The sequence below is a fragment of the Mobula hypostoma genome, chromosome 18, assembly GCF_963921235.1.
Source record: "Mobula hypostoma chromosome 18, sMobHyp1.1, whole genome shotgun sequence".
Taxonomy (NCBI): domain Eukaryota; kingdom Metazoa; phylum Chordata; class Chondrichthyes; order Myliobatiformes; family Myliobatidae; genus Mobula; species Mobula hypostoma.
This window is the reverse complement of record NC_086114.1, coordinates 15,808,571-15,832,303: the sequence shown is the minus strand read 5'-3', so window position 1 is coordinate 15,832,303 and position 23,733 is coordinate 15,808,571. Positions and strand designations below refer to the sequence as shown.

The 23,733-nt window shown below is 44.1% G+C and overlaps 1 protein-coding gene across 1 annotated transcript; it reads left to right on the top strand.

Annotated features, from left to right (window-relative positions):
* The first annotated feature begins 258 nt into the window (after positions 1 to 258).
* LOC134358431 (synaptotagmin-7) lies at positions 259 to 23,405 on the top strand. The gene is made up of 5 exons (XM_063070653.1): positions 259 to 309; positions 3,774 to 4,661; positions 18,531 to 18,699; positions 19,453 to 19,619; positions 22,946 to 23,405. Exons 1-5 carry the CDS (start codon positions 259 to 261, stop codon positions 23,093 to 23,095), a joined length of 1,425 nt encoding a protein of 474 aa, XP_062926723.1. The 3' UTR covers positions 23,096 to 23,405.
* Positions 23,406 to 23,733: the final 328 nt, after the last annotated feature.

Below are 23,733 nucleotides of genomic sequence, written 5' to 3'. Positions count from 1 at the left end.
GATAGGAGGATAGAAATCATAGAAGAAAGAAAACAGGGAGGAGCACCAGAGGGTGGTGATGGGCAGGTAAGGTGAGAGAGGGAAATAGCAGTGGAGAGAGGGAAGTGGGGGGGGATATTAGCGTAAGTTTGAGAAATTGGCGTTCATGCTATCAGGTTGGAGGCTACCCAGACAGAGTATAAGGTGTTGCTCCTCCAACCTGTGTGTGTCCTCATCACGACAGCAGAGGAGGCCGTGGACTGACATGTTGGAATGGGAATGGGAAGTGGAATCAAAATGGGTGGCCCCTGGGAGATCACAATTTTTCTAGTGGGGGGACCGTAGGTGCTTGGTGAAGCGGTCTCCCAATCTACAAACCTCATTTCCAGAAGAGTTGGGATATTTTCCAAAATGCAATGAAAACAAAAATCTGTGATATGTTAATTCACGTGAACCTTTATTTAACTGACAAAAGTACAAAGAAAAGATTTTCAATAGTTTTACGACCAACTTAATTGTATTTTGTAAATATACACAAATTTAGAATTTGATGGCTGCAACACACTCAGCAAAGGTTGGGACAGAGGCATGTTTACCATTGTGTTATATCACCTTTCCTTTTAGTAACACTTTTTAATCATTTTGGAACTGAGGATACTAATTGTAGTAGATATACAATTGAAAATTTTGTCCATTCTTGCTTGATATAAGACTTCAGCTGCTCAGCAGTTCATGGTCTCCGTTGTCTGATTCTCCTCTTCATGATGCGCCATACATTTTCAATAGGAGATAGATCTGGACTGGCAGCAGGCCAGTCAAGCACACGCACTCTGTGTCTACAAAACCACGCTGTTGTAGCCCGTGCAGAATGTGGTCCTGCTGAAATAAGCATGGATGTCTGGGGAAGAGACGTTGCCTTAAGGGCAACATATGTCTCTCTAAAATCCTAATATACACCTTGGAGTCAATGGTACCTTCACATACATGCAACTCACCCATGCCGTGGGCACTGATGCACCCCCATACCATCACAGATGCTGGCTTTTGCACCTTTCACTGATAACAATCAGGATGGTCGTTTTCATCTTTGGCACAGAGAACTCGACGCCCGTTTTTTCCGAAAACTAGCTGAAATGTGGACTCATCTGACCACAGCACACGGTTCCACAGTCTTTTGGTCCATCTGAGATGAGCCCGGGCCCAGAGAACTCGCCGGCGTTTCTGCATAGAGTTGATGTATGGCTTCCTCCTTGCGTAATACAGTTTCAAGTTGCATTTCTGGATGCAGCGACGGACTGTGTTGAGTGACAATGGTTTTCTGAAGTACTCCCGAGCCCAGGTGGCTATAATTGTCACAGTAGCATGACGGTTTCTTAAGCAGTGCCGCCTGAGGGCTCGAAGATCACGCGCATTCAACAGTGGTTTCCAACCTTGCCCTTTATGCACTGAGATGTCTCTGAATTCTCTGAATCTTTTCACAATATTATGTACTGTAGATGTGAAAGACTGAGCCTTTGATGGACGCTACTTTTATACCCAGTCATGATACCTCACCTGCTACCAGTTAGCCTGCTTAATGTGGAGTCTTCCAAACCAGTGTTACTTGAATATTCTGTGCACTTTTCAATCTTATTTTAACTCTGTCCCAACTTTTGTTGAGTGTGTTGCAGCCATCAAATTCTAAATTTGTGTATATTTACAAAATACAATTAAGTTGGTCAGTAAAACTATTGAAAATCTTTTCTTTGTACTTTTGTCAGTTAAATAAAGGTTTACGTGAATTAACATATCACAGATTTTTGTTTTTATTGCATTTGGGAAAATATCCCAACTTCTCTGGAAATGGGGTTTGTATGTTAGGTCTCACCGATATCGGGAGCACCGGATATAGTAGGTAATCCCAATAGACTCACAGGAGAAGTGTCACCTCACCTGGAAGGACTGTTTGTGGCCCTGAATGGTAGTGAGGAAGGAAGTGTAGGGGCAGGTGTAGCACTTGTTCCCCTTGCGAAGATAAGTACAAAGAGGGAGATCAGTGGGGAGGGACAAATGGACAAGGGAGTCATGTAGGAAGTGTTCTCTGTGGAAAGTAGAATGTGGGGGGAAGGGAAAATGTGCTTGCTGGTGGGATCCCGTTGGAGATCTGGAAGCTACAGAGAATTATGTGCTGGACCTGGAGGCCGGTGAGCTGGTATTTGACGACAAGAAGAACTCTATCCCTGGTGGGGTTGCAGAGGATGGGGTGAGGGCAGCCGTGTGCTAAATGGGAGAGATGCGGTTGAGGGCAGCATTGATGGTGGAGGAAGGGAAGCCCCTTTCTTTGAAGAAGGAGGACATCTCCTTAGTTCTGAAATGAAAAGCCTTATTTTGAGAGCAGATGTGGCAGAGACGGAGGAATTGAGAGAAAGGAATGGCATTTTTACAAGTAACAGCGTGGAAAGAGATTATAGTCCCGGTAGCTGTGACAGTCAGTGGGGATATAATGGACATCAGTAGATAAGCTGTCTCTAGAGATAGAGACAGAGAGATTGACAAAGGAGAGAGAAGTGTTGGAAATGGACCAGGTAAATTTGAAGGAGGGTAGAAGTTGGAGGCTAAGTGGATGAATTCGACAATTTTCACACGGGTGTAGGAAGCAGCCCCATTGTAGGAAAAGTGGGGGCAGCCACCAGTGTTGTCTTAGAACACAGACTGTTCCACGTAGCCGACAAACAGGCAGGCATAGCTGGGACCCATGCAAATGCCCTCGGCTACACCTTTTGTTTGAAGGAAGTGGGAGGGGCCGAAGAAGAAATTATTGAGAGTGAGGACAAGTTCCACCAGATGGAACCAAGTGGTGGTGGAGGGGGACTGGTTGGGTCTGGTGTCCAGAAAGAAATGGTGTGCTTTGAGGCCTTCCTGGTGAAGGATGGAAGTGTATGGGATCTGGATATCCATAGTGAAAATAAGATGATTGGGGCCAGGGAACTTGAAATCATTGAGAAGATCCAGAACATGTGATGTGTCACGGATGTAGATAGGAAGGGTTTGAACCGGGGGGATAAACTGAGTCAAGGTATACAGATATAAGTTCAGTGGAACAGGAACAAGCAGAAACAATGGGTCTACCTGGACAGGTAGGTTTGTGGAGCTTGGGTAGGAGGTGGAAATGGGAGGTGCAGGGTGAGGGAACTATGAGATTGGTGGCAGTGGATAGGAGATCCCCAGTGTTAATAAGGTCAGTGGTGGTGTGGCAGACAATGGTCTGGCACTCCTTAGTGGAGTCCTGTTCTAGGGGCAAGTAAGAGGAGGTGTCAGACAGTTGTTATCTGTGGGTTTGATGGTAGGTGAGGCTTAGTGCAGAGTGAGTGGAGATTAATGCGTTCGGAAGGAGTGAGCTTGGAATAGGAGAGATTCATTGTCTGTTCAGTAAGATGATGGATGAGGGGAAGAAGCTGTTCCTAAAAGAGTGAGTCTTCAGGCTCCTCAGCCTCCTCACTGATGAGAAGACAACATGTCCTGGGTGATGGGGGCCCCTAATGATGGATGAAAACTTTTTTGAGGCATTGCCTTCTGACAATGTCCTCAGTGCTGGGGAGGCTGGTGCTTTTCATGGAGCTGGCTTGGCTGAGTTTTCAACCTTCTGCAGCTTTTACCAATCCTGTGCAATGGCCCCTCCATACCAGACTCTAATGCAACCCTACTTTAGAGCATGCAAAGCCAAGTGCAATCCTATTGATCAGGTCCATAAGGTTAGGTAGGTTTTGTATTACATTAACATTATCATGTCTGTCTTTTGATTAGTGCCCCTCCAGGTTCTCTTTGGAGCTGGTCTGGCTTTCCTCTGCTTCTGCCTGATTGTTGGCTGTGCAATCTGCTGGCGGAAAGGAAGACGTCGGGATCCCACCAATGGAAAAGACCAGGCTCTGGAGCGGATTGTCCTAGACTCCAGTACGGGGCTGCTTGGGAACCCCAGCATGCCTGTCAAGCAGCAGTACGAGGAGGTAGAGGGCTCAGTGCTGGACTACCCACAGAGCACGACCGGCAGCCCGCTGGAACTTGGCAGCCAGTGCCAGATTGGTCCTCGCGGAAGACCTTCCTTGCCTTCCATCCCAATTATCCAGAAGACCAGCCTGGCAAGCAAAACCAGGAGAATCCTGGAGAGACGTTGCACTTTATCAGGATCCAGCTTGGACTTCAAAGAACCTGCTGCATTGGGAAGCTCAATGGTAAAGCCCTTGGGTCCGACATTGGGTCATTCCCAAACTGCGCCGGACAGCCTCATGGCCATGAAGTCAAAGCCAAAGCCTCTCCTGCACTTCATCATCTACTACTCCTCCTATGAGTTGACTCTAACAGTGTCCATCATTGGTATCCACAACCTCCCCAAGAAGTTTGGTGCCGGCTGTGACTCCTATGTAAGGGTCCATCTCCTCCCCAAGGTCATGGAGCCACAGCAGACTGCTGTACGCAGGAAAAGCCTGAACCCCGAGTTCCGAGAGAGCTTTCAGTTCTCGGGATACACCATGGAGGAGATCAGATGTTTCAAGCTCCGTTTCGCCACCTACGTCAAGGAGTTCCACAACCTCAAAGACACGTTTGTTGGTGAGTTGCTCTTTCCCCTACAACAGGCTGACTGGAAGGCAGACACTCCCTCCAACTACAACATGGAGCTGACCACAACAAAGACAAAGCTTAAGAAGGTAAGTCTCACTGAACAAGGTTAATGACAGATTCTTAACAGTGGAGGAACAGAGGGGCCCAAGTACACAGAGTCTTCAAATTTGCCATGCTAGTTGATAGAAAGTCATATTTTTTTTGGCCTTGGTCAGTCAGGGGATTCAGTTCAAGAGCTACGAGGTAATGTTGCAACTCTATAAAACCCGGACTTGGTACGTCGTGTTCAGTACTGGTCGCCTCACTGTAGAAAGGATGTGGAAACTTTAGAGAGGCTGCAGAGGAGATATGCCAGAATGCTGCCTGGATTAGAGAACATGTCTTATCAGGAAAGGTAGAACAAGCTATGGCTTTTCCCTTTGGAATGTAGGAGGATGAGCGGTGACTTGATAGGGGTATAGAAGTGGACGGGCAGCGCCTTTATCCTAGGACAGCAATGGCTATTACCAAAGGACATCCTGTGAAGGTGAGTGGAAGAAGAAAGTTTATGGGAGATGTCAGAGGCAGCATTTTTATTAAGAGAGTGGTAGGTTCCTGGAATGCAGTGCCAGGTGTGAAGGTAGAGATTGATACAATAGGGTCACTTCAGAGACTCTTAGACAAATGGATAAGAGTAAAATGGAGGGCTATGGATTATTAGGAGGAAAGTGTTAGAGCTTGTGAAGTAGGTTAGAAGATCATCACAACATCATGGTCTGAAGGGCCTATTTCTGTGCGCTACTGTTCTATATTCTATGAGGTATCTGAATTGGTAATCATGGATGATGAAGCAAGTTCCCATAGTTATTTCATCCTTTCCAAAATGGTACTCCATATGCAAAGTCCATCCCTTTCAAAAGTATCCCCAGATCTTAAGCAGCTCTTAGATAGTTTTTCAGACATTCTGAACACCTAATTCAGATTCACTTTACAATGCTGTATGTTGCATTACCACAGAAAAATGAACTTCTCCTTTTGCTTTCTAATATGGTTTAGGAACTTGGATAACATACAAGGAGCATTTAATAGCTCTTGGCCAATACTTGTGGAGTTTAGAAGAATGAGGGGGGGATATCATTGAAACCTATCAAATATTGAGAAGCCTAGATAGAGTGGACATTGACAGGATGTTCCCAGTAGTGGGAAAGTCTAGAACAAGAGGACACAGCCTCAGAATACAGAGACATCCCTTTACAGCAGAGATGAGGAGGAACTTCTTTACCAAGAGGGTGGTGAATATGTGGAACTCATTACCACAGACAGCTATGGAGGCCAAGTCATTGGATATACTTAAAATGGAGTTTGATTAGTAAGGGAGTCAAAGGTTATGGAGAGAAGGCAGGAGGATGCAGTTGAGAGAGATAATATATCAGCCATGATCATAGTCATAGTCATACTTTACTGATCCCGGGGGAAATTGGTTTTCATTACAGTTGCACCATAAATAATAAATAGTAATAGAACCATAAATAGTTAAATAGTAATAAGTAAATTATGCCAGTAAATTATAAAATAAGTCCAGGACCAGCCTATTGGCTCAGGGTGTCTGACCCTCCAAGGGAGGAGTTGTAAAGTTTGATGGCCACAGTCAGGAATAACTTCCAATGACGCTCTGTGCTGCATCTCGGTGGAATGAGTCTCTGGCTGAATGTATTCCTGTGCCCACCCAGTACATTATGTAGTGGATGGGAGACATTGCCCAAGATGGCATGCAACTTAGACAGCATCCTCTTTTCAGACACCACCGTGAGAGAGTCCAGTTCCATCCCCACAACATCACTGGCCTTACAAATGAGTTTGTTGATTCTGTTGGTGTCTGCTACCCTCAGCCTGCTGCCCCAGCACACAACAGCAAACATGATAGCACTGGCCACCATAGACTCGTACAACATCCTCAGCATCGTCCGACAGATGTTAAAGGACCTCAGTCTCCTCAGGAAATAGAGACGGCTCTGACCCTTCTTGTAGACAGCCTCAGTGTTCTTTGACCAGTCCAGTATATTGTCAATTCATATCTCCGGGTATTTGTAATCCTCCACCATGTCCACACTGACCCCCTGGATGGAAACAGGGGTCACCGGTACCTTAGCTCTCCTCAGGTCTACCACCAGCTCCTTAGTCTTTTTCACATTAAGCTGCAGATAATTCTGCTCACACCATGTGACAATGTTTCCTACCGTAGCCCTGTACCCAGCCTCATCTCCCTTGCTGATGCATCCAACTATGGCAGTCATCCAAAACTTCTGAAGATGACAAGACTCTGTGCAGTAGTTGAAGTCCGAGGTGTAAATGGTGAAGAGAAAGGGAGACAAGACAGTCCCCTGTGGAGCCCCAGTGCTGCTGATCACTCTGTCGGACTTCTTTCTTTTTTTGTGTCTCTAGTGAATTGTAAGTCCATTTTATGGACTTACAATCAATCTGTCGAATCGAATAGTGGAGCAGATTCAATGGGCCAAATGGTCTAATTCTGACCCTATGTCTCATGGTCTTAAAATCTACATTCTGTGGAATTTTGGAGAGTAGTGGTGATTTTATTCAAACACCTAAGAGCCCAAGGAGGTGTGGCAATGTGTTTCCCCCAGTGGGAAAACCTCAAATGAGGAAAAGTAGTTAGGGGTCAGTCATTTAAATCAGCAGTACACTGGAACATCTTCTTGCAGAGGGTGTGAATCTCTGCAGCTCTCTACACTGGAGAGCTCTAGGGTCCAGATAATTGAGGATATTTAAGTAGGAGGTATATAATTTGATGGAAAGTCAGGGAATTGAGGGCTATTGGGAACTGGGATGGAGGAGGGGGTGATGAGACCTGGAACAGAGCAGCCAAGATCATGTTGAATGAGAGGGAGGGCTTGAGGGACCGAGTGGCCTACTGCTGCTCCTATTTCTTATATTCCCATCAAATCTGTCCGAGTGCTGTATTGTTGTGTTTAGCATACTATATCAGACCCCCAGGCTGCCCTCTTGGGTGGTTGTAAAACATTTAATACCCGTTCTTTCTTCTGGTCTGAGTAGCACCCATCAGCTATCTCCTTCCCCTCGCCATTCTCTCCACCCACCTGTGATCCACATACTCTTCCCACTGGTTCCCCTCTCCACCTCCTTCCCTGACAATGGATAGACAAAACTACCCAATGCATTGCTGGCACCAGCCTACCCACCATCAAGTACATATATACAGAATTTGCTGGAAAAAAGCCAGCAACATCATGAGGGATCCCACTCACCCTGCTCATGGACTGTACGTCATCCCACCCCCGTCAGGGAGGAGGCTACGTAGCATCCATGCCAAGGCTACCAGATCAAAAACAATTACTTTCCACAAGCTGTGAGGCTGATCAACACCTTCCCCCAGTAACCCGCCCCTCCTCACCACAACCTCCACTACCTTATCATTACCAGTCTGTCACCTTATGTATATAGACTTCTGTGCCTCAGCCAGCTGGTGGCGTAGTGGCACCAGCGCCGGACTTCGGAGCGAAGGCTCCCGAGTTCGAATCCAGCCGGCTCCCTTGCACACTTTCCATCTGTGCTGGGTTGAGCGTCGAGCTAGCAACTTGGCCTCGTAAAAATAAGAAAGCCTGCTTTAAAAAACGCCATCATGACGGCGTCCTGATGACTCCACTCGGAGTTAAGGGCTTTCTTCTGTGCCTCATGTCATTTTATGGGCTTATAATCAATCTACGTATATCAGCTATCTTATGTATTTATATTTATCGTGTTTTCTTATTATCGCGCTATTCATATTATTGTGTTTTTTTTGTGCTACATCAGATGCAGAGTGATAATTAGTTTGTTCAGCTTTACATTTGTGCACTGGAAAGGATGTTAAACAATTTTCAATCTTTATTTTTTGCTCAACCTTCCTCTTCTATCAGATTTCATCCAGCCCTTTGGTGCTTTAATCTGTCCCCTCCCGGCTTCAGATAACATTCCCACACTCCCCCCCAACTCACTTATCAATCACCCCCTTGCCTAGACACACCTATCAACTGCTAGCTCCTTCTCCACGTTTCACACTTGAATATCTCCCTCTTTCTTTCAGTCCTGATGAAGGGTCTCAGCTCGAAATAACGATGGTCCACTTCCCTTGACAGATGCTGCCTTACCCACTGAGTTCCTCCAGTGTTTTGCGCATTGTTCAAGATTATGGCATCTGTAGTTTTTTGTCTCTTCAGGTCAATATTTATGCTTCAGCATTCAAATTGGATCAATAAATACGTTTTGCTCAATTCTACTCACTGGGAGCTTATTGAACAGTGAACAATAAACTCACACACATCGTCCTATCAATGATCATTCTTTGAGTTGAACAAAGAGCAATAGATTCATAAAAATAAATTTCTGAGAAGGGAAAACAAACACCGGTCTCAACAATAGTGATGCTTAACAGATTATCACAAATACCATCTGCTATACTAACTCCTTTTAAAGAAGGAAATATTGTTGTCTTTATGCAGAGGGTCCATAGAAGGTTCTTAGAACTCGGTACAGTCCAGGGTAAATCATAAATACAAGAGATTCAAAGTTCAAAGTAAAATTTATGATCAGAGTACATACATGTCACCACATACAACCCTGGGATTCTTTTTCTGCGGGTATAATCAGTAAATCTATAGAATAGTAATTGTAAATATCAGAAATTATAAACTATAAACAAACTGTGCAAATGCAGATATAAATAAATAGCAATAAATAAAGAGCATGATATAACAATATAACAGAGTCCTTAAATAAGTGTAGCTATCCTCTTTTGTTCAAGAGTCTGATGGTTGAGGGGCAGTTACTGTTCTTGAACCTGGTGGTGCGAGTCCTGAGGCTCTTGTACCTTCTACCTGATGGCAGCAGTGAGAAAAGAGCATGGCCTGGGTGATGAGGATCTTTGATAATGGATGCTGCTTTTCTACAGCAACGATTCACGTAGATGTGCTGTGCTCAATGGTTGGGAGGATTTTACCCATGATGTACTGGGCTGAATCCACTACCTTTTGTAGGATTTTCCACACAAAGGCTTTGGTGTTCCAATACCAGGCTGTAATGCAGTCCGTCAGCACACTTTCCCTCACACATCTATAGAAGTTTACCAAGGTTTTTGATGACATGCCAAATCTCTGCAGACTCCTGTGGAAGTAGAGGTGCTGTTGTGCTTCCTTCACAATAATATTTATATGATGAGTCCAAGACAGGTCTGCTGAAACAGTGACACACAGGAATGTAAAGTTACTGACCTTCTCCACCTCTGATCCTCTGATGATGCTCATGGACCTCTGGTTTCCTGCTCCTGAAGTCTACAATCAGTTCATTGGTCTTATTGCCATTGAGTGAGAGGTTGTGTTTATTACACCACTCAGCCAAGTTTTCAACCTCCCTCTTGTATATGATACAGCCCACTACAGTAGTGGCATCAGCAAACTTGTATATGGTGTTGGAGGGGTTCTGCAGCTGTCAGAGATCTACGAGCAACACACACAAAATACCGGAGGAACTCAGCAGGACAAGGGCAGCATTTATAGAGAAGAATAACCAGTCAAGGCCCTTCATCGGGACTGGGATGAAAAGGGGCAGAAGCCAGAATAAGAAGGTGGGGGCAGGGGAAGGAGTGCACACTGGCAGGTGACAGGTGAGACCAGGTGAGGGGGAAGGTGAGTGGGTGGGTGAAGTAAGGAGCCTGGAGGTGATAGGTAGAAGAGGTAAAGGGCTGAAGAAGAAGGAGTGGTCAGCAGACCACTCTTCCTATTGCTTCCCAGCTTCTTACTTCATACTCCTCCCCTACCCACCGACTTTCCCCCTCACCTGGTATCACCCGCCAGCTTCTATTCATCACCACTCCCATGAAGGGTCACAGTACGAAATGTCAACTGTGTATTCCTCTCCTTAGATGCTGCCCGACCTCCAGCATTTTGTATATATCACTGATGCTGAATGTCTGAAATTAAAAAAAATACTGGAAACATTCATGGTGTTGGGCAGCTTCCTGGTGGGAGGAACAGAGTAAATGTTCTCGGACACCTTAATTCTCTGTCCTGAGCCTACTCTGACCTCTCTATCCTTCATCTCCTATACTGTTCCAGTAGAGCTCAGTATAAACTCATCTCCTGGTGATACAATACAACCTTCCAAAGCCAACAATGAATTCAACAGTACCAAATTGTCAGCTAATTCATCACACAGCACACAGTTCCATCGTTCACTTTGTCCTTCATTCACTTCCTCCAATTTATCCATCTGTCAGAAGCTACGTTTTATTAGATTAGATTATGAGGACACTCAGTCCTCACTTATTGTCATTTAGAAATGCATGCATTAAAAAATGATACCATGTTCCTCCAGAATGATATCACAAGAAACACAAGACAAATCAAGACTGAAGCTGACAAAACCACGTAATTATAACATATAGTTACAACAGTGCAAAGCAATACTGTAATTTGATAAAGAGCAGACCTTGGGCACTGTAAAAAAAAAGTCTCAAAGTTCCGATAGCCCATCATCTCACACAGACGGTAGAAGGGAGAAACGCTCCCTGCCATGAACCTCCAAGCGCTGCAATCTTGCCGATGCTGCACAATTGGAAGCACCCGAACCGACTCTGAGTCCGTCCGAAAACTTTGAGCCTCTGACCAGTCCTCCGACACTGAGCACCGAGCACCATCTCTGCCAAGCGCTTCGACTCCGCCCTGGCCGCCGAGCAACAAGCAAAACCGAGGACTCGGGGCCTTCTCCTCGGGAGCTTCTGGACCACACAGTAGCAGCAGCAGTGAAGCAGGCATTTCAGAAGTTTCTCCAGATGTTCCTCCATGCTCTCACGTCCGTCTCCATCAAATCAGGATTGTGCACCGCACCCTACTTGACAGATAACAGACATCACCACCGGAGTGGCCGCTGCGAGCTGCGTCTTGCCGCCATCTTCTCCTCCCGCCCATCAACATTCATCACCCTCCCCTCCCAGCTGCCCCATCCCCACTTTTGTTCAGCAATCTCTCCTGGTCTTCCTTCTTCTCCCGCCTCTTCCCACCAACATACTCTTCCTTCGCCCCGCCTTACCATACCCCTCTTTCTTTGTAACTTAGAGCTTCTTTCTAACTTCTCTGAGTCCCAGGGTAACATTGTCCACTTGAAATTCAGGAACTTGAAGAACTCAGCAGTTCAGGCAGCATCTTTGGAACGGAATAAACAGCCAATGTTTTGGGCCAAGGCTCTTCATCAGGACCTTTGTTAGGATTCATGATGAAAGGTCTCGGCCAGAAACATCGATCCTTTATCCTTTCTATAGATGATGCTACTTCATTACCCCTCCCCCACCCATCTGGCATCACCTATCATCTCCCAGTTTGTACTCCTCCCCCTCCCCCACCTCCTTATTCCATCTTCTTCCCCCTTCCTCCCCAGTCCTGAAATGCCAACTGTTTGTTTATTTCCATAGACGCTGCCTGATCTGCAGAGTTCCTCCAGCATTTTATGTGTGTTGCTCTGGATTTCCAGCATCTTCAGAATCTCTTGCATTTATAAAGCTAATCTTCAATCTACTTTGTTATGATCTTGCACCTTATCTTAATGCTTGCAATGCACTTCCTCTGTGGTTGTTGTAGTTGATTCTGGTTTCTGTTACTGATTTACCTTGTACTATCTCACTGCACTGTGCAATGATTTGATCTGTATGAACTGTATGCAAGATATGCTTTTCACTGTACCTCGGTACATTGTCACTAATAAACCAAGTTGCTGGATATACATTATGTTTGCAAAGGGAATTGTGTGGCAGGCAATTCTTCATCAAAAACTGAGAGACTTTAACTTCCAGCTTGTTGGATCTGCTGCAAAACCCTGGCAAGGGCACTAGATTTTAACACGTTACTGTTTATTCTAGATTACTTTTCTTTGCAATGTTTGCTCATTGTAACAGCTCATTCAGGATCTGTGCTCTGACGTCAGTAGATTATCCTGATATAATTATATTCACATTTATGCCTTGCTTTATCACATTGAAAATACACCGGGGACCTGCTATGAAGTTCAGTAATTAAGCCTCTGGACAATATTTCCCACACTTCAGTTTTCACTCACTCTCATCCTGGTCCCTGTGGTCCCTGTGGTCCCATCGCCCTGCCACCCACCAATCCTCCACATTCAAGTTATTTCATCCACCAGACACTCTTTCAAGATCTAAGATTCAAGATTCAAGATCAACTAATCTCATTTCCGGCACATGTGCAAAGGAGAGTGAAATAATTGTTAATTCAGATCCATTACAGCACAATAAAAACAGTAAGATAAAGAACACAATAGTAAAAATAATGCTATAAATATAAATACTTAAGAGAGCTAACGTACTTAGATTGATGAAGTGTACATAAAGTGACGTTAGGTACAGGAGTGACTCTACCTAAGGTGACTGACACGAAATGATAAAGTAGTGGTGGTTAGGTGTGTGGAGATATTGATCAGCCTTACCTACCTGGGGATAAAAGCTGTTTCTGAGTCTGGTGGTCCTAGCGTAGATTCTATGTGGCCTCCTCCCGTATGGGCTGCATGGTGGCATAGCTATTACAGCACCAGCAATCCAGATTCATTTCCTGCCACTGCCACAGGGAGTCTACACATTCTCCCTGTGAGCGCGTGGGTTTCCTTCGGATGTACCAGTTTCCTCCCACATTCCAAAGGCGTGTGGGTTAGTTGGTTAATTGGTCACGTGGGTGCAATTGGGCAGGCTGGGCTTGTTGGGCTGGAAGAGCCTGTTACTGTGCTGTATCTCTAAACTAAAATAAAATCAAGGAAAAATAATTATGGACACTACCTACCCTTCAAAGTGCCTATTCCAAAAGCTCTCTTGTGGAAAGTGCTATAGGGCTATCAAAACAAAAAAAGAACAACAACTTCATGCTATTTTAAAAGCTTCTTGCCCCAGGCAGTTAATCTGATCAACCATTCTTGTTAGCCCCCCACCCACCTCTATCTGTTACCTCAGTCACTGCAGTGCACTAAAACACTTCAGACCACATTTTATAATGCTGGTATTTAGGTGTCTATGCACATTTTATTCAATTTCTATCCTTTAGCCTCTACTTTTGTTTTTTATATAATTCCTTATAGTTATTAAATATGTTGTTTTTTGCTGCATGTCATGCCTGACCAACGCACCACAGCAAATCCCTAATACTACGACTAATAATAAATGTATATGGTGAATGAAGTTGGCTGTTGATCATCGATTCCATTCAAGAGATGGAAGCAGTGCTGACGAGGCTAGCATTTTTATTGCCCACCCCTGTTGGTCCCCTGAGAAGGTAATACATAAGATCACAAGAAAATAAAATCAGACTGTGAGTCATGGGTTAGAAAAGTTGAAGAGAAGCTCAGTTAAAGAGTCGTTTTGAAATGGTAATAAATGAAGAGAGAGGTTATAGGAAGAAATTCAGTAGGCCCCAACAGTGGAGCAGTTATTATTAAGGCAAAGTCAAAGTAAATTTATTATCAAAGTATTTATATGTTACCATATACAACCCGGAGATTCATTTAGGATTAAAGATAAAATATACCCAACATGATAAGTTAATTACCATATACTACCTTGAGATTCATTTTTAATTAAAGGATAATATATACCATATATTAGAAGGTAGTCACCATATACTATCTTGACATTCATCTGGAAATAAAGAACATTGGATTTATAAAATATTGGGATTAAGGAAGAGACCAATAGTTCATGGAGATCTTGAAATGAAGCAGAATTGGAAGGGTTTACTGAGAGGTGGCAGGTGCAATAGAAGCTGTGCACAAAAAAAATTATTTATCAGAACCTATCACAATCTGAAAGTAATTCACAGCCAGTGAAGCTCCTCCTGAGTACAGTCACGGCGATGGCGTAGCAGATGCCCCAACCAATGTGTGCACAAGCCGGCAATGTGATAACGGTCAGTTGGTAATGCTATGGAGAGTCGGTTCTGCACAGAACCCTCATCTTACGTAATTTCCTCTCTGTACATGTTTTCCACTGATACAGTTGCTTGTGTGGGCATATTTGTAAACAGCAATATAAAGATAATTTAAACCCATTGCTTTTCTTTATTATACGTCACCCCACTACATGAAACCTGATCAGAAATCTGCTCTTGTGTTCATCAACTTGGGTAAATAATTCATAACTGTGAATCAACATGAATTATTAGCCAGCTTCTGGTTATTTTTAGATAGCATGCATAGTATATTTTATCAATCAGCTTGTGTCATCCTGGATAGAAAAACATTAGATTTTTTTTGTGACGCACTTCATTCCCAATCGGGGAGCTGCTTTTCTTCTACTACTGTCTTGGCACATTTGAATAGCTGTTTATCTTGTCGTTGTTTGTGTTAATTTTATATTCATCTCACTAAGGGCCATTGCAACACATCTGTTTTTGCAGTACCGGTTATGACATAGCACCGTATTTAAGGTCCTTTCATAAACACAGTTTTGAATTGTAATTACCTTTGCAATGTAGGTCGCACTTGACTGATTCATTCACCGTAAGTTTCCGCCGACAACCGTTTGACTATCTTCACGTTACTTCCTTAGTGCATTGGATCAAGGGATAAAATTTGAGCTAGACGCTAGAGATCTAAAATGCTGGGAGTTCCCATCTGATCATCCAGCATCCGTGGGAGGAGAAACAGGGTCAATGTTTTAGGTCACGGACCCTTCTCGTAAAGCAAGAAAATGAATGTGTTAAATTGCAGGGAGAGGTATGCCCTGCTCTTTTCTAGAATGCAAGTGCTTGCCAACATGTGAATGCCAGCACGTGTGAATGGTGAGGTAGTGTGTCCCTCTACGTTGCAGGCTAGTGTAGCTGAGGGCACTTGCTTTTGGTTTCAACACACAATGACTTAAAACAATATGAACTATCAGCCAAGGAAATGCCGGCTGTGACAGATAATGTTTAGTTCAAAAATACAATTGAATGCATAGGCAAGGATATGAAGGGACAAAGTCAGTGACAACGGAGTCTGAGGTCAGGAAACCGACCTCAGGTATTGTGGACTGTTCAGCGAACCTGGATGATGATTACAGATCACTGACCCTAGGAAGAAAAGACACTTCATTGTCCATCCCCCATCTGTAACCAGACACCGGGAGCAAGGGTCTGTGCCGACGAGGAGGTATTGATATTGATGATGTACCGAGGTACAGTGAAAAGCTTGTCTTGCATACAGTTCATACAGATCAAATCATGTAAAAAGCATTACGTAGTGTATTGAGGTAGAACAATGTAAAACAGTCACAGAAGGTAGATTAAAGTGTAACAGGTACAGAGAAAGTGCAGGTAAACAATAAAATGCAAGGTCAGGAGTCCCTCTTTAAGATACAAGCGCTCCGTTCAAAGCCTGATAACAGCTGTCCTTGAGCCTGGTGGTACATGCTTTCAGGCTTTTGTATCTTCTGCCTGACAGGAAAGAGGAGAAGAGAGAATGTCTGGGTGGATGGAGTCTTTCCAGAGTCTTATAAAGTTGAAATATTGCCTCCTGGCTGTCGAATGCAATTTCTTGACTATTAAAGGCCAACACACCATACACCTTTTTAACCACCCAATCAACTTGCATGGCAGCTTAGAGGGATCTGTAGGCATTCCTCCACTCTGCTAAGGATCCTGTATTCTGCCCTTAAGTTGAATATTCCAAATTGTATCACTTCAGACTTTGTCTACATCTCATTGCCTGGAAGAGTGGTGGATGTAGAAGCCCTCTCAGTATTTAGAACTAAAATATCTACATGATGAGTGACTTTCAGGGTTACAGACTGAGATCTGGGGTGTGGATGATGAGATTTGGCTGATTATTTCTTTTCCAGCCCTCATGGAGACAGTGGACCAACAAGCCTCTTCCAGTGCTCTAAATTTCTGCCGTGCAATGATCTCACATCCCACACTGGTGAGGTTGCTGAAGGATTCACAGTCTGGAAGGTGCTGGGACGGACACTTTGCGGTTGATTGGCATCCGTACTTATTAACCATTCAGACACCCAAAGTAAAAATAGGAAATGCTGGAAATGAAAGGTTAATCCCGTTTCTCTTTCCCCAGATGCTGCCTGACCTGCTGAATGTTTCTGGAACTTTAAAAAATTTTTGAATTCTAGCATCGGCAGTTTATTTGTAATTTTCATTCAGATATTCACAATGATTCACAGTGGGAGTGATCATATTGGAAGGCACACTTGCCAACACCTTGTTGTGTTGTCTGTAACAATGTGCACTACATTCACAACATTTTCCACATCGTGGAACCCTTTCAAACTCTGAAAGAGCCATGGAATTACATAGACAGAGAATTAGACAGGAGTAACAATAGGGAAAAGGTGAAAAGATTCTCCTTGGAACAAATTTGGTTGAAGTGCAACCTTCCAGATGGACGAGAGAACTTTTAAAAGCAGAGGCAGGAAGTAACCTAGTTAAGAATGAGAGAGCTTCTAAAAGTTCAGGCAGGCAATAATCTAGTTAAGAACTAGAGGGCTTTCAAAAGTGTAGGCAGGCAATAAGTGGAACAGAAGGAATTGCAGTTGTGTGATCTGGAGCAAGAAACAATCAGATAGAGAAACTCAACAGGGAACAGCTTCTGTAGGAAGAAAGGAATTATTGACATTTTGGGTCTGATGTGGGGTTTTGACCTGAAACATCGATAATTCCTTTACTCCCACAGATACTTGCTTGACCTGTTAAGTTCCTACAGTAGATTGCTGCTGCAGGTAATAAATGTCAGTGTAGTGTATCAGCTAGCATGATGCTATTGCATCTCAGGTATTCCAGAGTTCAGAGTTCAATTCTGACACAGATCTGTGAGGACTCTCTGTACCTCCTCCCTGTGGAATGTGTGGGCTTTCTCCAGGTGTTCCAGTTTCCTCCACAGACCAAAGGTAGGTTAACTGGTCATTGTAAGTTGTCCCATGGTGAAGTTAGGGTTAATCAAGGTTGAGGGTTTGCTGGGGTGGCATGGCTTGAAGGGGCAAAAGGGCCTATACCATGCTGTATTGCTAAATAAACTACTCCTGCTGCCATGAGCCAATCATCAGACACTTTGGTGTCATAGAGTTATACAACATGGAAGCAGGCCCATTGGCCCAACTCATCCATGCCAACCGAGATTCCATCTAAGCGAGTACCAGTTGTCCCATTTGACCCCTATCCCTCTAAATCTTTCCTATCCGTGTACCTGTCCAAATATTTTCTCTAAATGTCTCCAGATTTAAATTCAGTTGTGGGAGATCGAGGGGGACATGAGGAGATGCCCAATGCACACTTATTGCAACAGGTAAGCAGTATATTTAGCCCATTAGATCAATGTTAGCTTTCTTGGAGGAAATCTCAATTGTTTCAATTCCACCTTATTCTCTCACACATTTTGATTAATTTCCCTTCAATTCTTCAACCGATTATCTTTACTAAGAGGTAACGTTCTGAAGCTGATTAACCTATCAAAAAATCTTTGGGATGTGTGAGGGAACCAGAGTGCCTGGAGAGGGAACTCATTGGAAGAACCTGCAAACTCCACATGGACAGCAGCCGAGGTCAGGTTTGAACTTAGGCCCTTTTGAGGTGTGAAGCAACAATGATGACCAGTGTGCCATCCAGGAATTTGGGATGTTTTCCCCAAAGGCACAAGATTCTGCAGATGCTGGAAATCGTGATTGAAGTGCTGATGAAGGGCCTCAGCCTGAAACATTGACTGTTTATTCCTTTTCATAGTTACTGCCTTCCCTGCTGAGTTCCTCCAGCATTTTGTGTCTGTTGTCATAGGAAGGCAGTTGACTAAGGAGGAAGTGTTTACAGGTTCAACAGCTGAAAGAAGGAGCTTGTGCGACTGCAGGTGTCTGATGTTTCAGTTAGCCTGCACGATGATAGCCATCTTCTGTAAGTTTGTCTGTTGACTGACCAGCCTTGCTTTGTTTTCAGTGTCTCAGCACACAGGACATGTCCAATCACACAAGCATCATGGTGCAGCCCAAGCTGGTGGGCCAACTCTTCATCCTCCTGCAGTATCAGACCCTGGCAAACCGCATCAAGGTCATGGTCCGGAAGGCTGAGAGCCTGGCCCGACTAATCCGCATACCGGGCTCACCAGGTGAGGGGCCTCAGGGATGGGTTTTCATAACACTGAACCTGGGCACAAGTGTGAATAATTCTTCATCCTGTACACTTGCAGTACATTCTCCCCATGTGGGAATAGAAACTACTGTAAAACTATGATTATCTGTTTTCTGATTGTGTGGTAGATCCCAGGTTTTGACAACTGGTCTAAGAACATGGAACAGTACCGCACAGTAAAGGCCTTTTGGCCCACCTACCACTCCTAACAGATTCCATCATTTTCAGCCCTTTGTTGTCTCTCCTATCACCTCCCAGCTTCCAACATCATTCCCATTTTCCACCCTCCTTCGTCCCACCTCACCTGAATCCATCTGTCACCTACCTGCCCCTGTTTCACCCCTTCCCTCCACCAGCTATCCTCCCACTTTCCTTCAGTTCAGATGAAGGGTCTCAACCCAAAATGTCAACTGTCCATCACCCTTAATAGATGCTGCCTGACCCATTGAGTTCCTCCAGCATTTTATCTGTTGCTCCAGATCACAGCATCTGCAGTCTCTCTGTCTCCATCTGGCTGTGATGGTGCTCACCGTGTAAGACTTCACAAACCTTCAGCAGAGAATGCTGATCCTCTCGTCCTGAGCAGAACCAGGCTCAGCTCAGTGAAAACAGAGGGCAGAGTCAAATCACGGATCTTCTTGCCATCGTGACATTTCAGGAAATGAATCAGCTCAAATCATTTCTCATGGAAGACTCTGTCTAACCCATTACCTTTTGTGCTTCTTTGTAGATCACAGCGTCATTATAAACCTTTACAGAGATGGCAAAATAATTTCCAGCAAGGAAACCAAGACTGCAAGTGGCTACAATCCTGTGTGGAATGCTCCATTTCTCTTTGACATTCCACCAGGAGACATTGAAAGTCTGGACCTCTCTCTAGAGTTTATTGTCATGCAGGTAAGGCAATTGCACAATTGGAGCTTATGCCGTTGCCACTTTCAACAAGGTGAAATTCAGGATTGGGCATTTTACAGAAACTGCTGCTGGTGAGGTCAGGATATTAAGCTGGAAATGGTAAGATGGTAGATGTTGCAAAGTAGAGCTACCAGGACTTGATGTTTCAATCCCTATGGTATGTTGGCACTCTCGATGTTGGCAGTGGGTTTGGAGTGGTGACAAGGAGGGAGGGTAGGTACGTCATCTGGGTCATCAGGTGGGCACCTTCCTTCTTTGAAGTTTCGCTGATAAGCCCACGACGTCTCCAGAGGGCTCAATGGTGCTACCTGGCGTCCCAGATACACCCCCCTCAGTTCCATACCCTCCTGTCTTCATCTTGCAGCCCAGTTGTTGTCTTTCCTTTTAATCCATATCCAATTGCTGCTTTCTTCTGCTGCATTTGACAAGGACTTGATTGCTTGTTGGAGGGAGTGACCCCTCACCCCCATCTTCTTCAATAGACTGGTCGTAGATGTAGCAACGAATCCCCTGCATCCCACTTCTACAGGGAAAATCTTGGTCTTCCAGCCATTCTGGGCAGCTTCAGTTGCCAGTTCAGAGTACTTGGTCTTTTTCCTCTCATAAGCTTCTTCAACACCATCTTCCCATGGTACTGTCAATTCCACAACATATGCCACACAAGATATATATTTCTTAGGAAGTATACATCATCTAAACCTAATGTGTAGGAATGCAAGCTCTCCATCTTTGTCTAGAGGATGGAAACTCATCTAATCAGGATCTGATCTAATCATCTAATTAGACCTGGTTGCAGTATTTGATAAGGGTAGCATTGTTTCTTTACAAGATAAAAGTTCCTGCCATTAGGTTGCAATTTAATAGCACAGTAGAATTTTATTATAACTTATGGGCCAATTAAGGTTTGCAGACCTTTAATTAGGATTAAAGTTCTTATGACAGGATTTACTCTTGGATGGAGATGTAATCAATACCAACTAGCTGGAGATATATTAATTGATCCGGTCAATGAAATATTACTGCCATCCTCAACTGGACTAAACATTGAGTACAAAAACCCTCAGGTGGCACTGTAGCACAATTCTGCTCCTGTCTGTACCTGGTTTGTAGATTCTCCCTGTGACTGTGTGGGTTTCCTCCGGGTGCTCCGGTTTCCTCCCACATTCCAAAGCTGTACGAGTCAGTAGGTTAATTGGCCACTATGGGTGTAATCGGGTAGCATGGGCTCACTGGGCCAGAAGGATCCATTACTATGCTGTGTCTCTAAAATAAAATATTTTCTCAAGGCTAGGTTAAGTTATGGGCCCAATAGGTTTCCAATTTTGTTTTGCTTCAGGAGAAGCCTTATGTGTGTTGGAAAATGAGAATTCTGGAATTGAGCTGTATATGAGGTCACTGGGATCTTTTGGGTCGATGAAATTGTGTTCAGAGCTAATTGTTTTGTGAAATGTCTGTGTAGAATGATGGCCCTACTTGATTTACTTGTTTCTTGCGGCTGGTAGGTGACTAAGAAGGATTTTTTTGCCATTTTCTCTGTAGCAATGTCAGTAATGTGAGGCATCAATTTAAGGTGATTAGCAGAAGGTTTAAAGTGGGAGCTGACAGAAAAAATATCACCCCACTAAAGGCAGTGCCTGGTACTCACTGCTCAAAGGATGGCAGAGTCACAAACCTAAATCATACTTAAATATTGCCTGGGCAACATCCCAAGCACCATCAATCTTCAGACCACCCAGGGACTTGTGCTAATATTATTTTGTGACTGTATGTGCTATTGTAACCACATGTGCTATTGTAACCACATGTGCTGAGTGCTGTGTGTGACTGTATGTACTGTGTTTTGCACCTTGGACACAGGGGAACACTGTTTTGATTAGCTGTGTACATGTGTATTGTTGAATGTCAATTCAACTTGAACTTGAACTTGAACTTGAAGATTTAATAGCTTATTAAACTGAGTACGAAGAGCTGGGAAGTGGAATTATTCTCACTAACTCATTTGTCACTGCATACATTCAGATAGACCTATTGTAAATACTAATATCCACATACCATTTCCTTGAACAATACTGAGGTGAAATTTGGATTAACATCATTGCTGGCACAGATATCGTGGGCTGAAGGGCCTTTTCCTGGCCTATACTGTTCTATGTTCTATATTGCTTTGCTTATTCTTTTCAGATCTATGTCAACCTTCCCCAGTCTTCAAAAGTATCTCCACTGCTACTTGTGGCAAATTTCAAGTTATACTGACAGATTTTTAAAAAAAAATATTGACTTGGCCCTTTGGTGCCCACAGTGGCTATTGGTCCAGAAAGGCTCATATCTACTGGCAAACTTCACTTTCTCCTCACCTAGGACCACCTGGGCTCAGACAAGGGTGTGGAAGAGAGCTTTTGGGCCCCCCCTTCCTGTTAGGGCCAGGGCATGACAGAAGTCCGAGTTCCCACACCACCTGGTTCAAGACAGCTACTCCCCTTTGATTCTTAAACCAACGCAACCCTAATGAGTAGCTCATTATAGTAACACTTTGACCTCTTTGTATTACAGTGAGCACACATACAAAGTGCTGGAGTAACTCTGCAAGTTAGGCAGCATCTATGAAGAGGAATAACCAGCCGATGTTTTGGGCCAAGCCGAAACCTAGACAGTTTATTCCCCTCCACAGATGTTGCCTGACCTGCGGAGTTCCTCCAGCATTTCATGTGTGTTGTGGATACATACAGTACATTTATAATATTTTTATTTTGAGGCACATTGCAGTAACAGGCCCTTCAAGCCAAACAAGACTGCATCACCCAGTTACGCTCATGTGACCAATTAACCTACTAACCCATATGATTTTGGAACGTGGGTGGAAACACACGCAGTCATGGGGAGAAGGATCAAATTCCTTACAGACAGCGGAGGCATTGAACCCAGGTCACTGCTACTGTCATAGTGTTAGGCTAAACACTAACTGCTGCTGTGTTGCTCAATACACTGTATTGTGCCAATGACAATAAACTTGACTTGGGTTGACTACAGATGGGCTGTACATGATCTTGCAGACAATGGGATTTTCAGGGGCTGTTGGATAGTGTCTTGAATGATAACCCTACTTGTTCACTCTATCGCAAGGGTTCCCAACCTTTTTTATGCTTGGACTAATACCACTAGGCAGGTCAGTGAGCCCCAGGTTGGAAACCCCTGCTCGATAGTCTCCATCCAGAGGCCAGATCTATCTCTAAGACCGCCTTCCCCTTCTCGAAGTCGGAAGTGAATCCAAACACGGGTTACTCTATGTAAATCTCTTCTCTCATTCCCAGGGTCGTATCTACACCAGAAGCTACGTGCTTGGTCGTGTCTTCATTAGTGCAAGCGCTCCGGAGGCAGGGAAGATGCATTGGAAGGAAATGTCCAGCCGGGGTCACGTGGAATCTGCCAGATGGCACCCAATCCAGTCGGACACTTTCTAGATATCCATGTATATGCCATATTCTCTCCCTCTTCCGAAAGCATTGGCCTGTCCAGTGATAAGATGTCTCAACTATCCTATATTTATTCAGAGCTTGGTGTGGTAGAGGCAAACGGTCCCCTTCACTTCTGTTGGTCCATCCCAGTCAAGTGTTAGTTGCTAAGGGATTCAAGGGGACTACGTTGAAACCATTTCATCTCTGAACCTTGAGGATCATGGTCTATAGAACCGCCATTTCAACATGCAGAGGATTGAGTGAGATCAGTTGTGAGAAGTAGCAGCGAAGCTTAACTAGCCTGTAGCAGGGTAAAAGTTGCATTATAATCACATACATGTGTTTAAATAGCACTTCTTCCCAGCATAAGGGCCTCACATCCAGGACAGGTGAAGAAAGGTACGATTAAAGAGATAGTTTTTTAAAGAGTATCGCAAAGAAAGGTTAAGAACCTAATTTCAGAATTCAGGAACCATAAGCTTAAAGGAATTGGATGCCAATGACAGAGTTTAAAATCAGAGATATACAAGAGGCCAGAGTTGGGGGAGAGCACAGCTCTTGGTGGTGGATTAAAGATGGAAAGATTAGCTTTATTTGTCACCTGTACATCGAAGCATACAGTGAGATGCTTCATCAAATAAAAT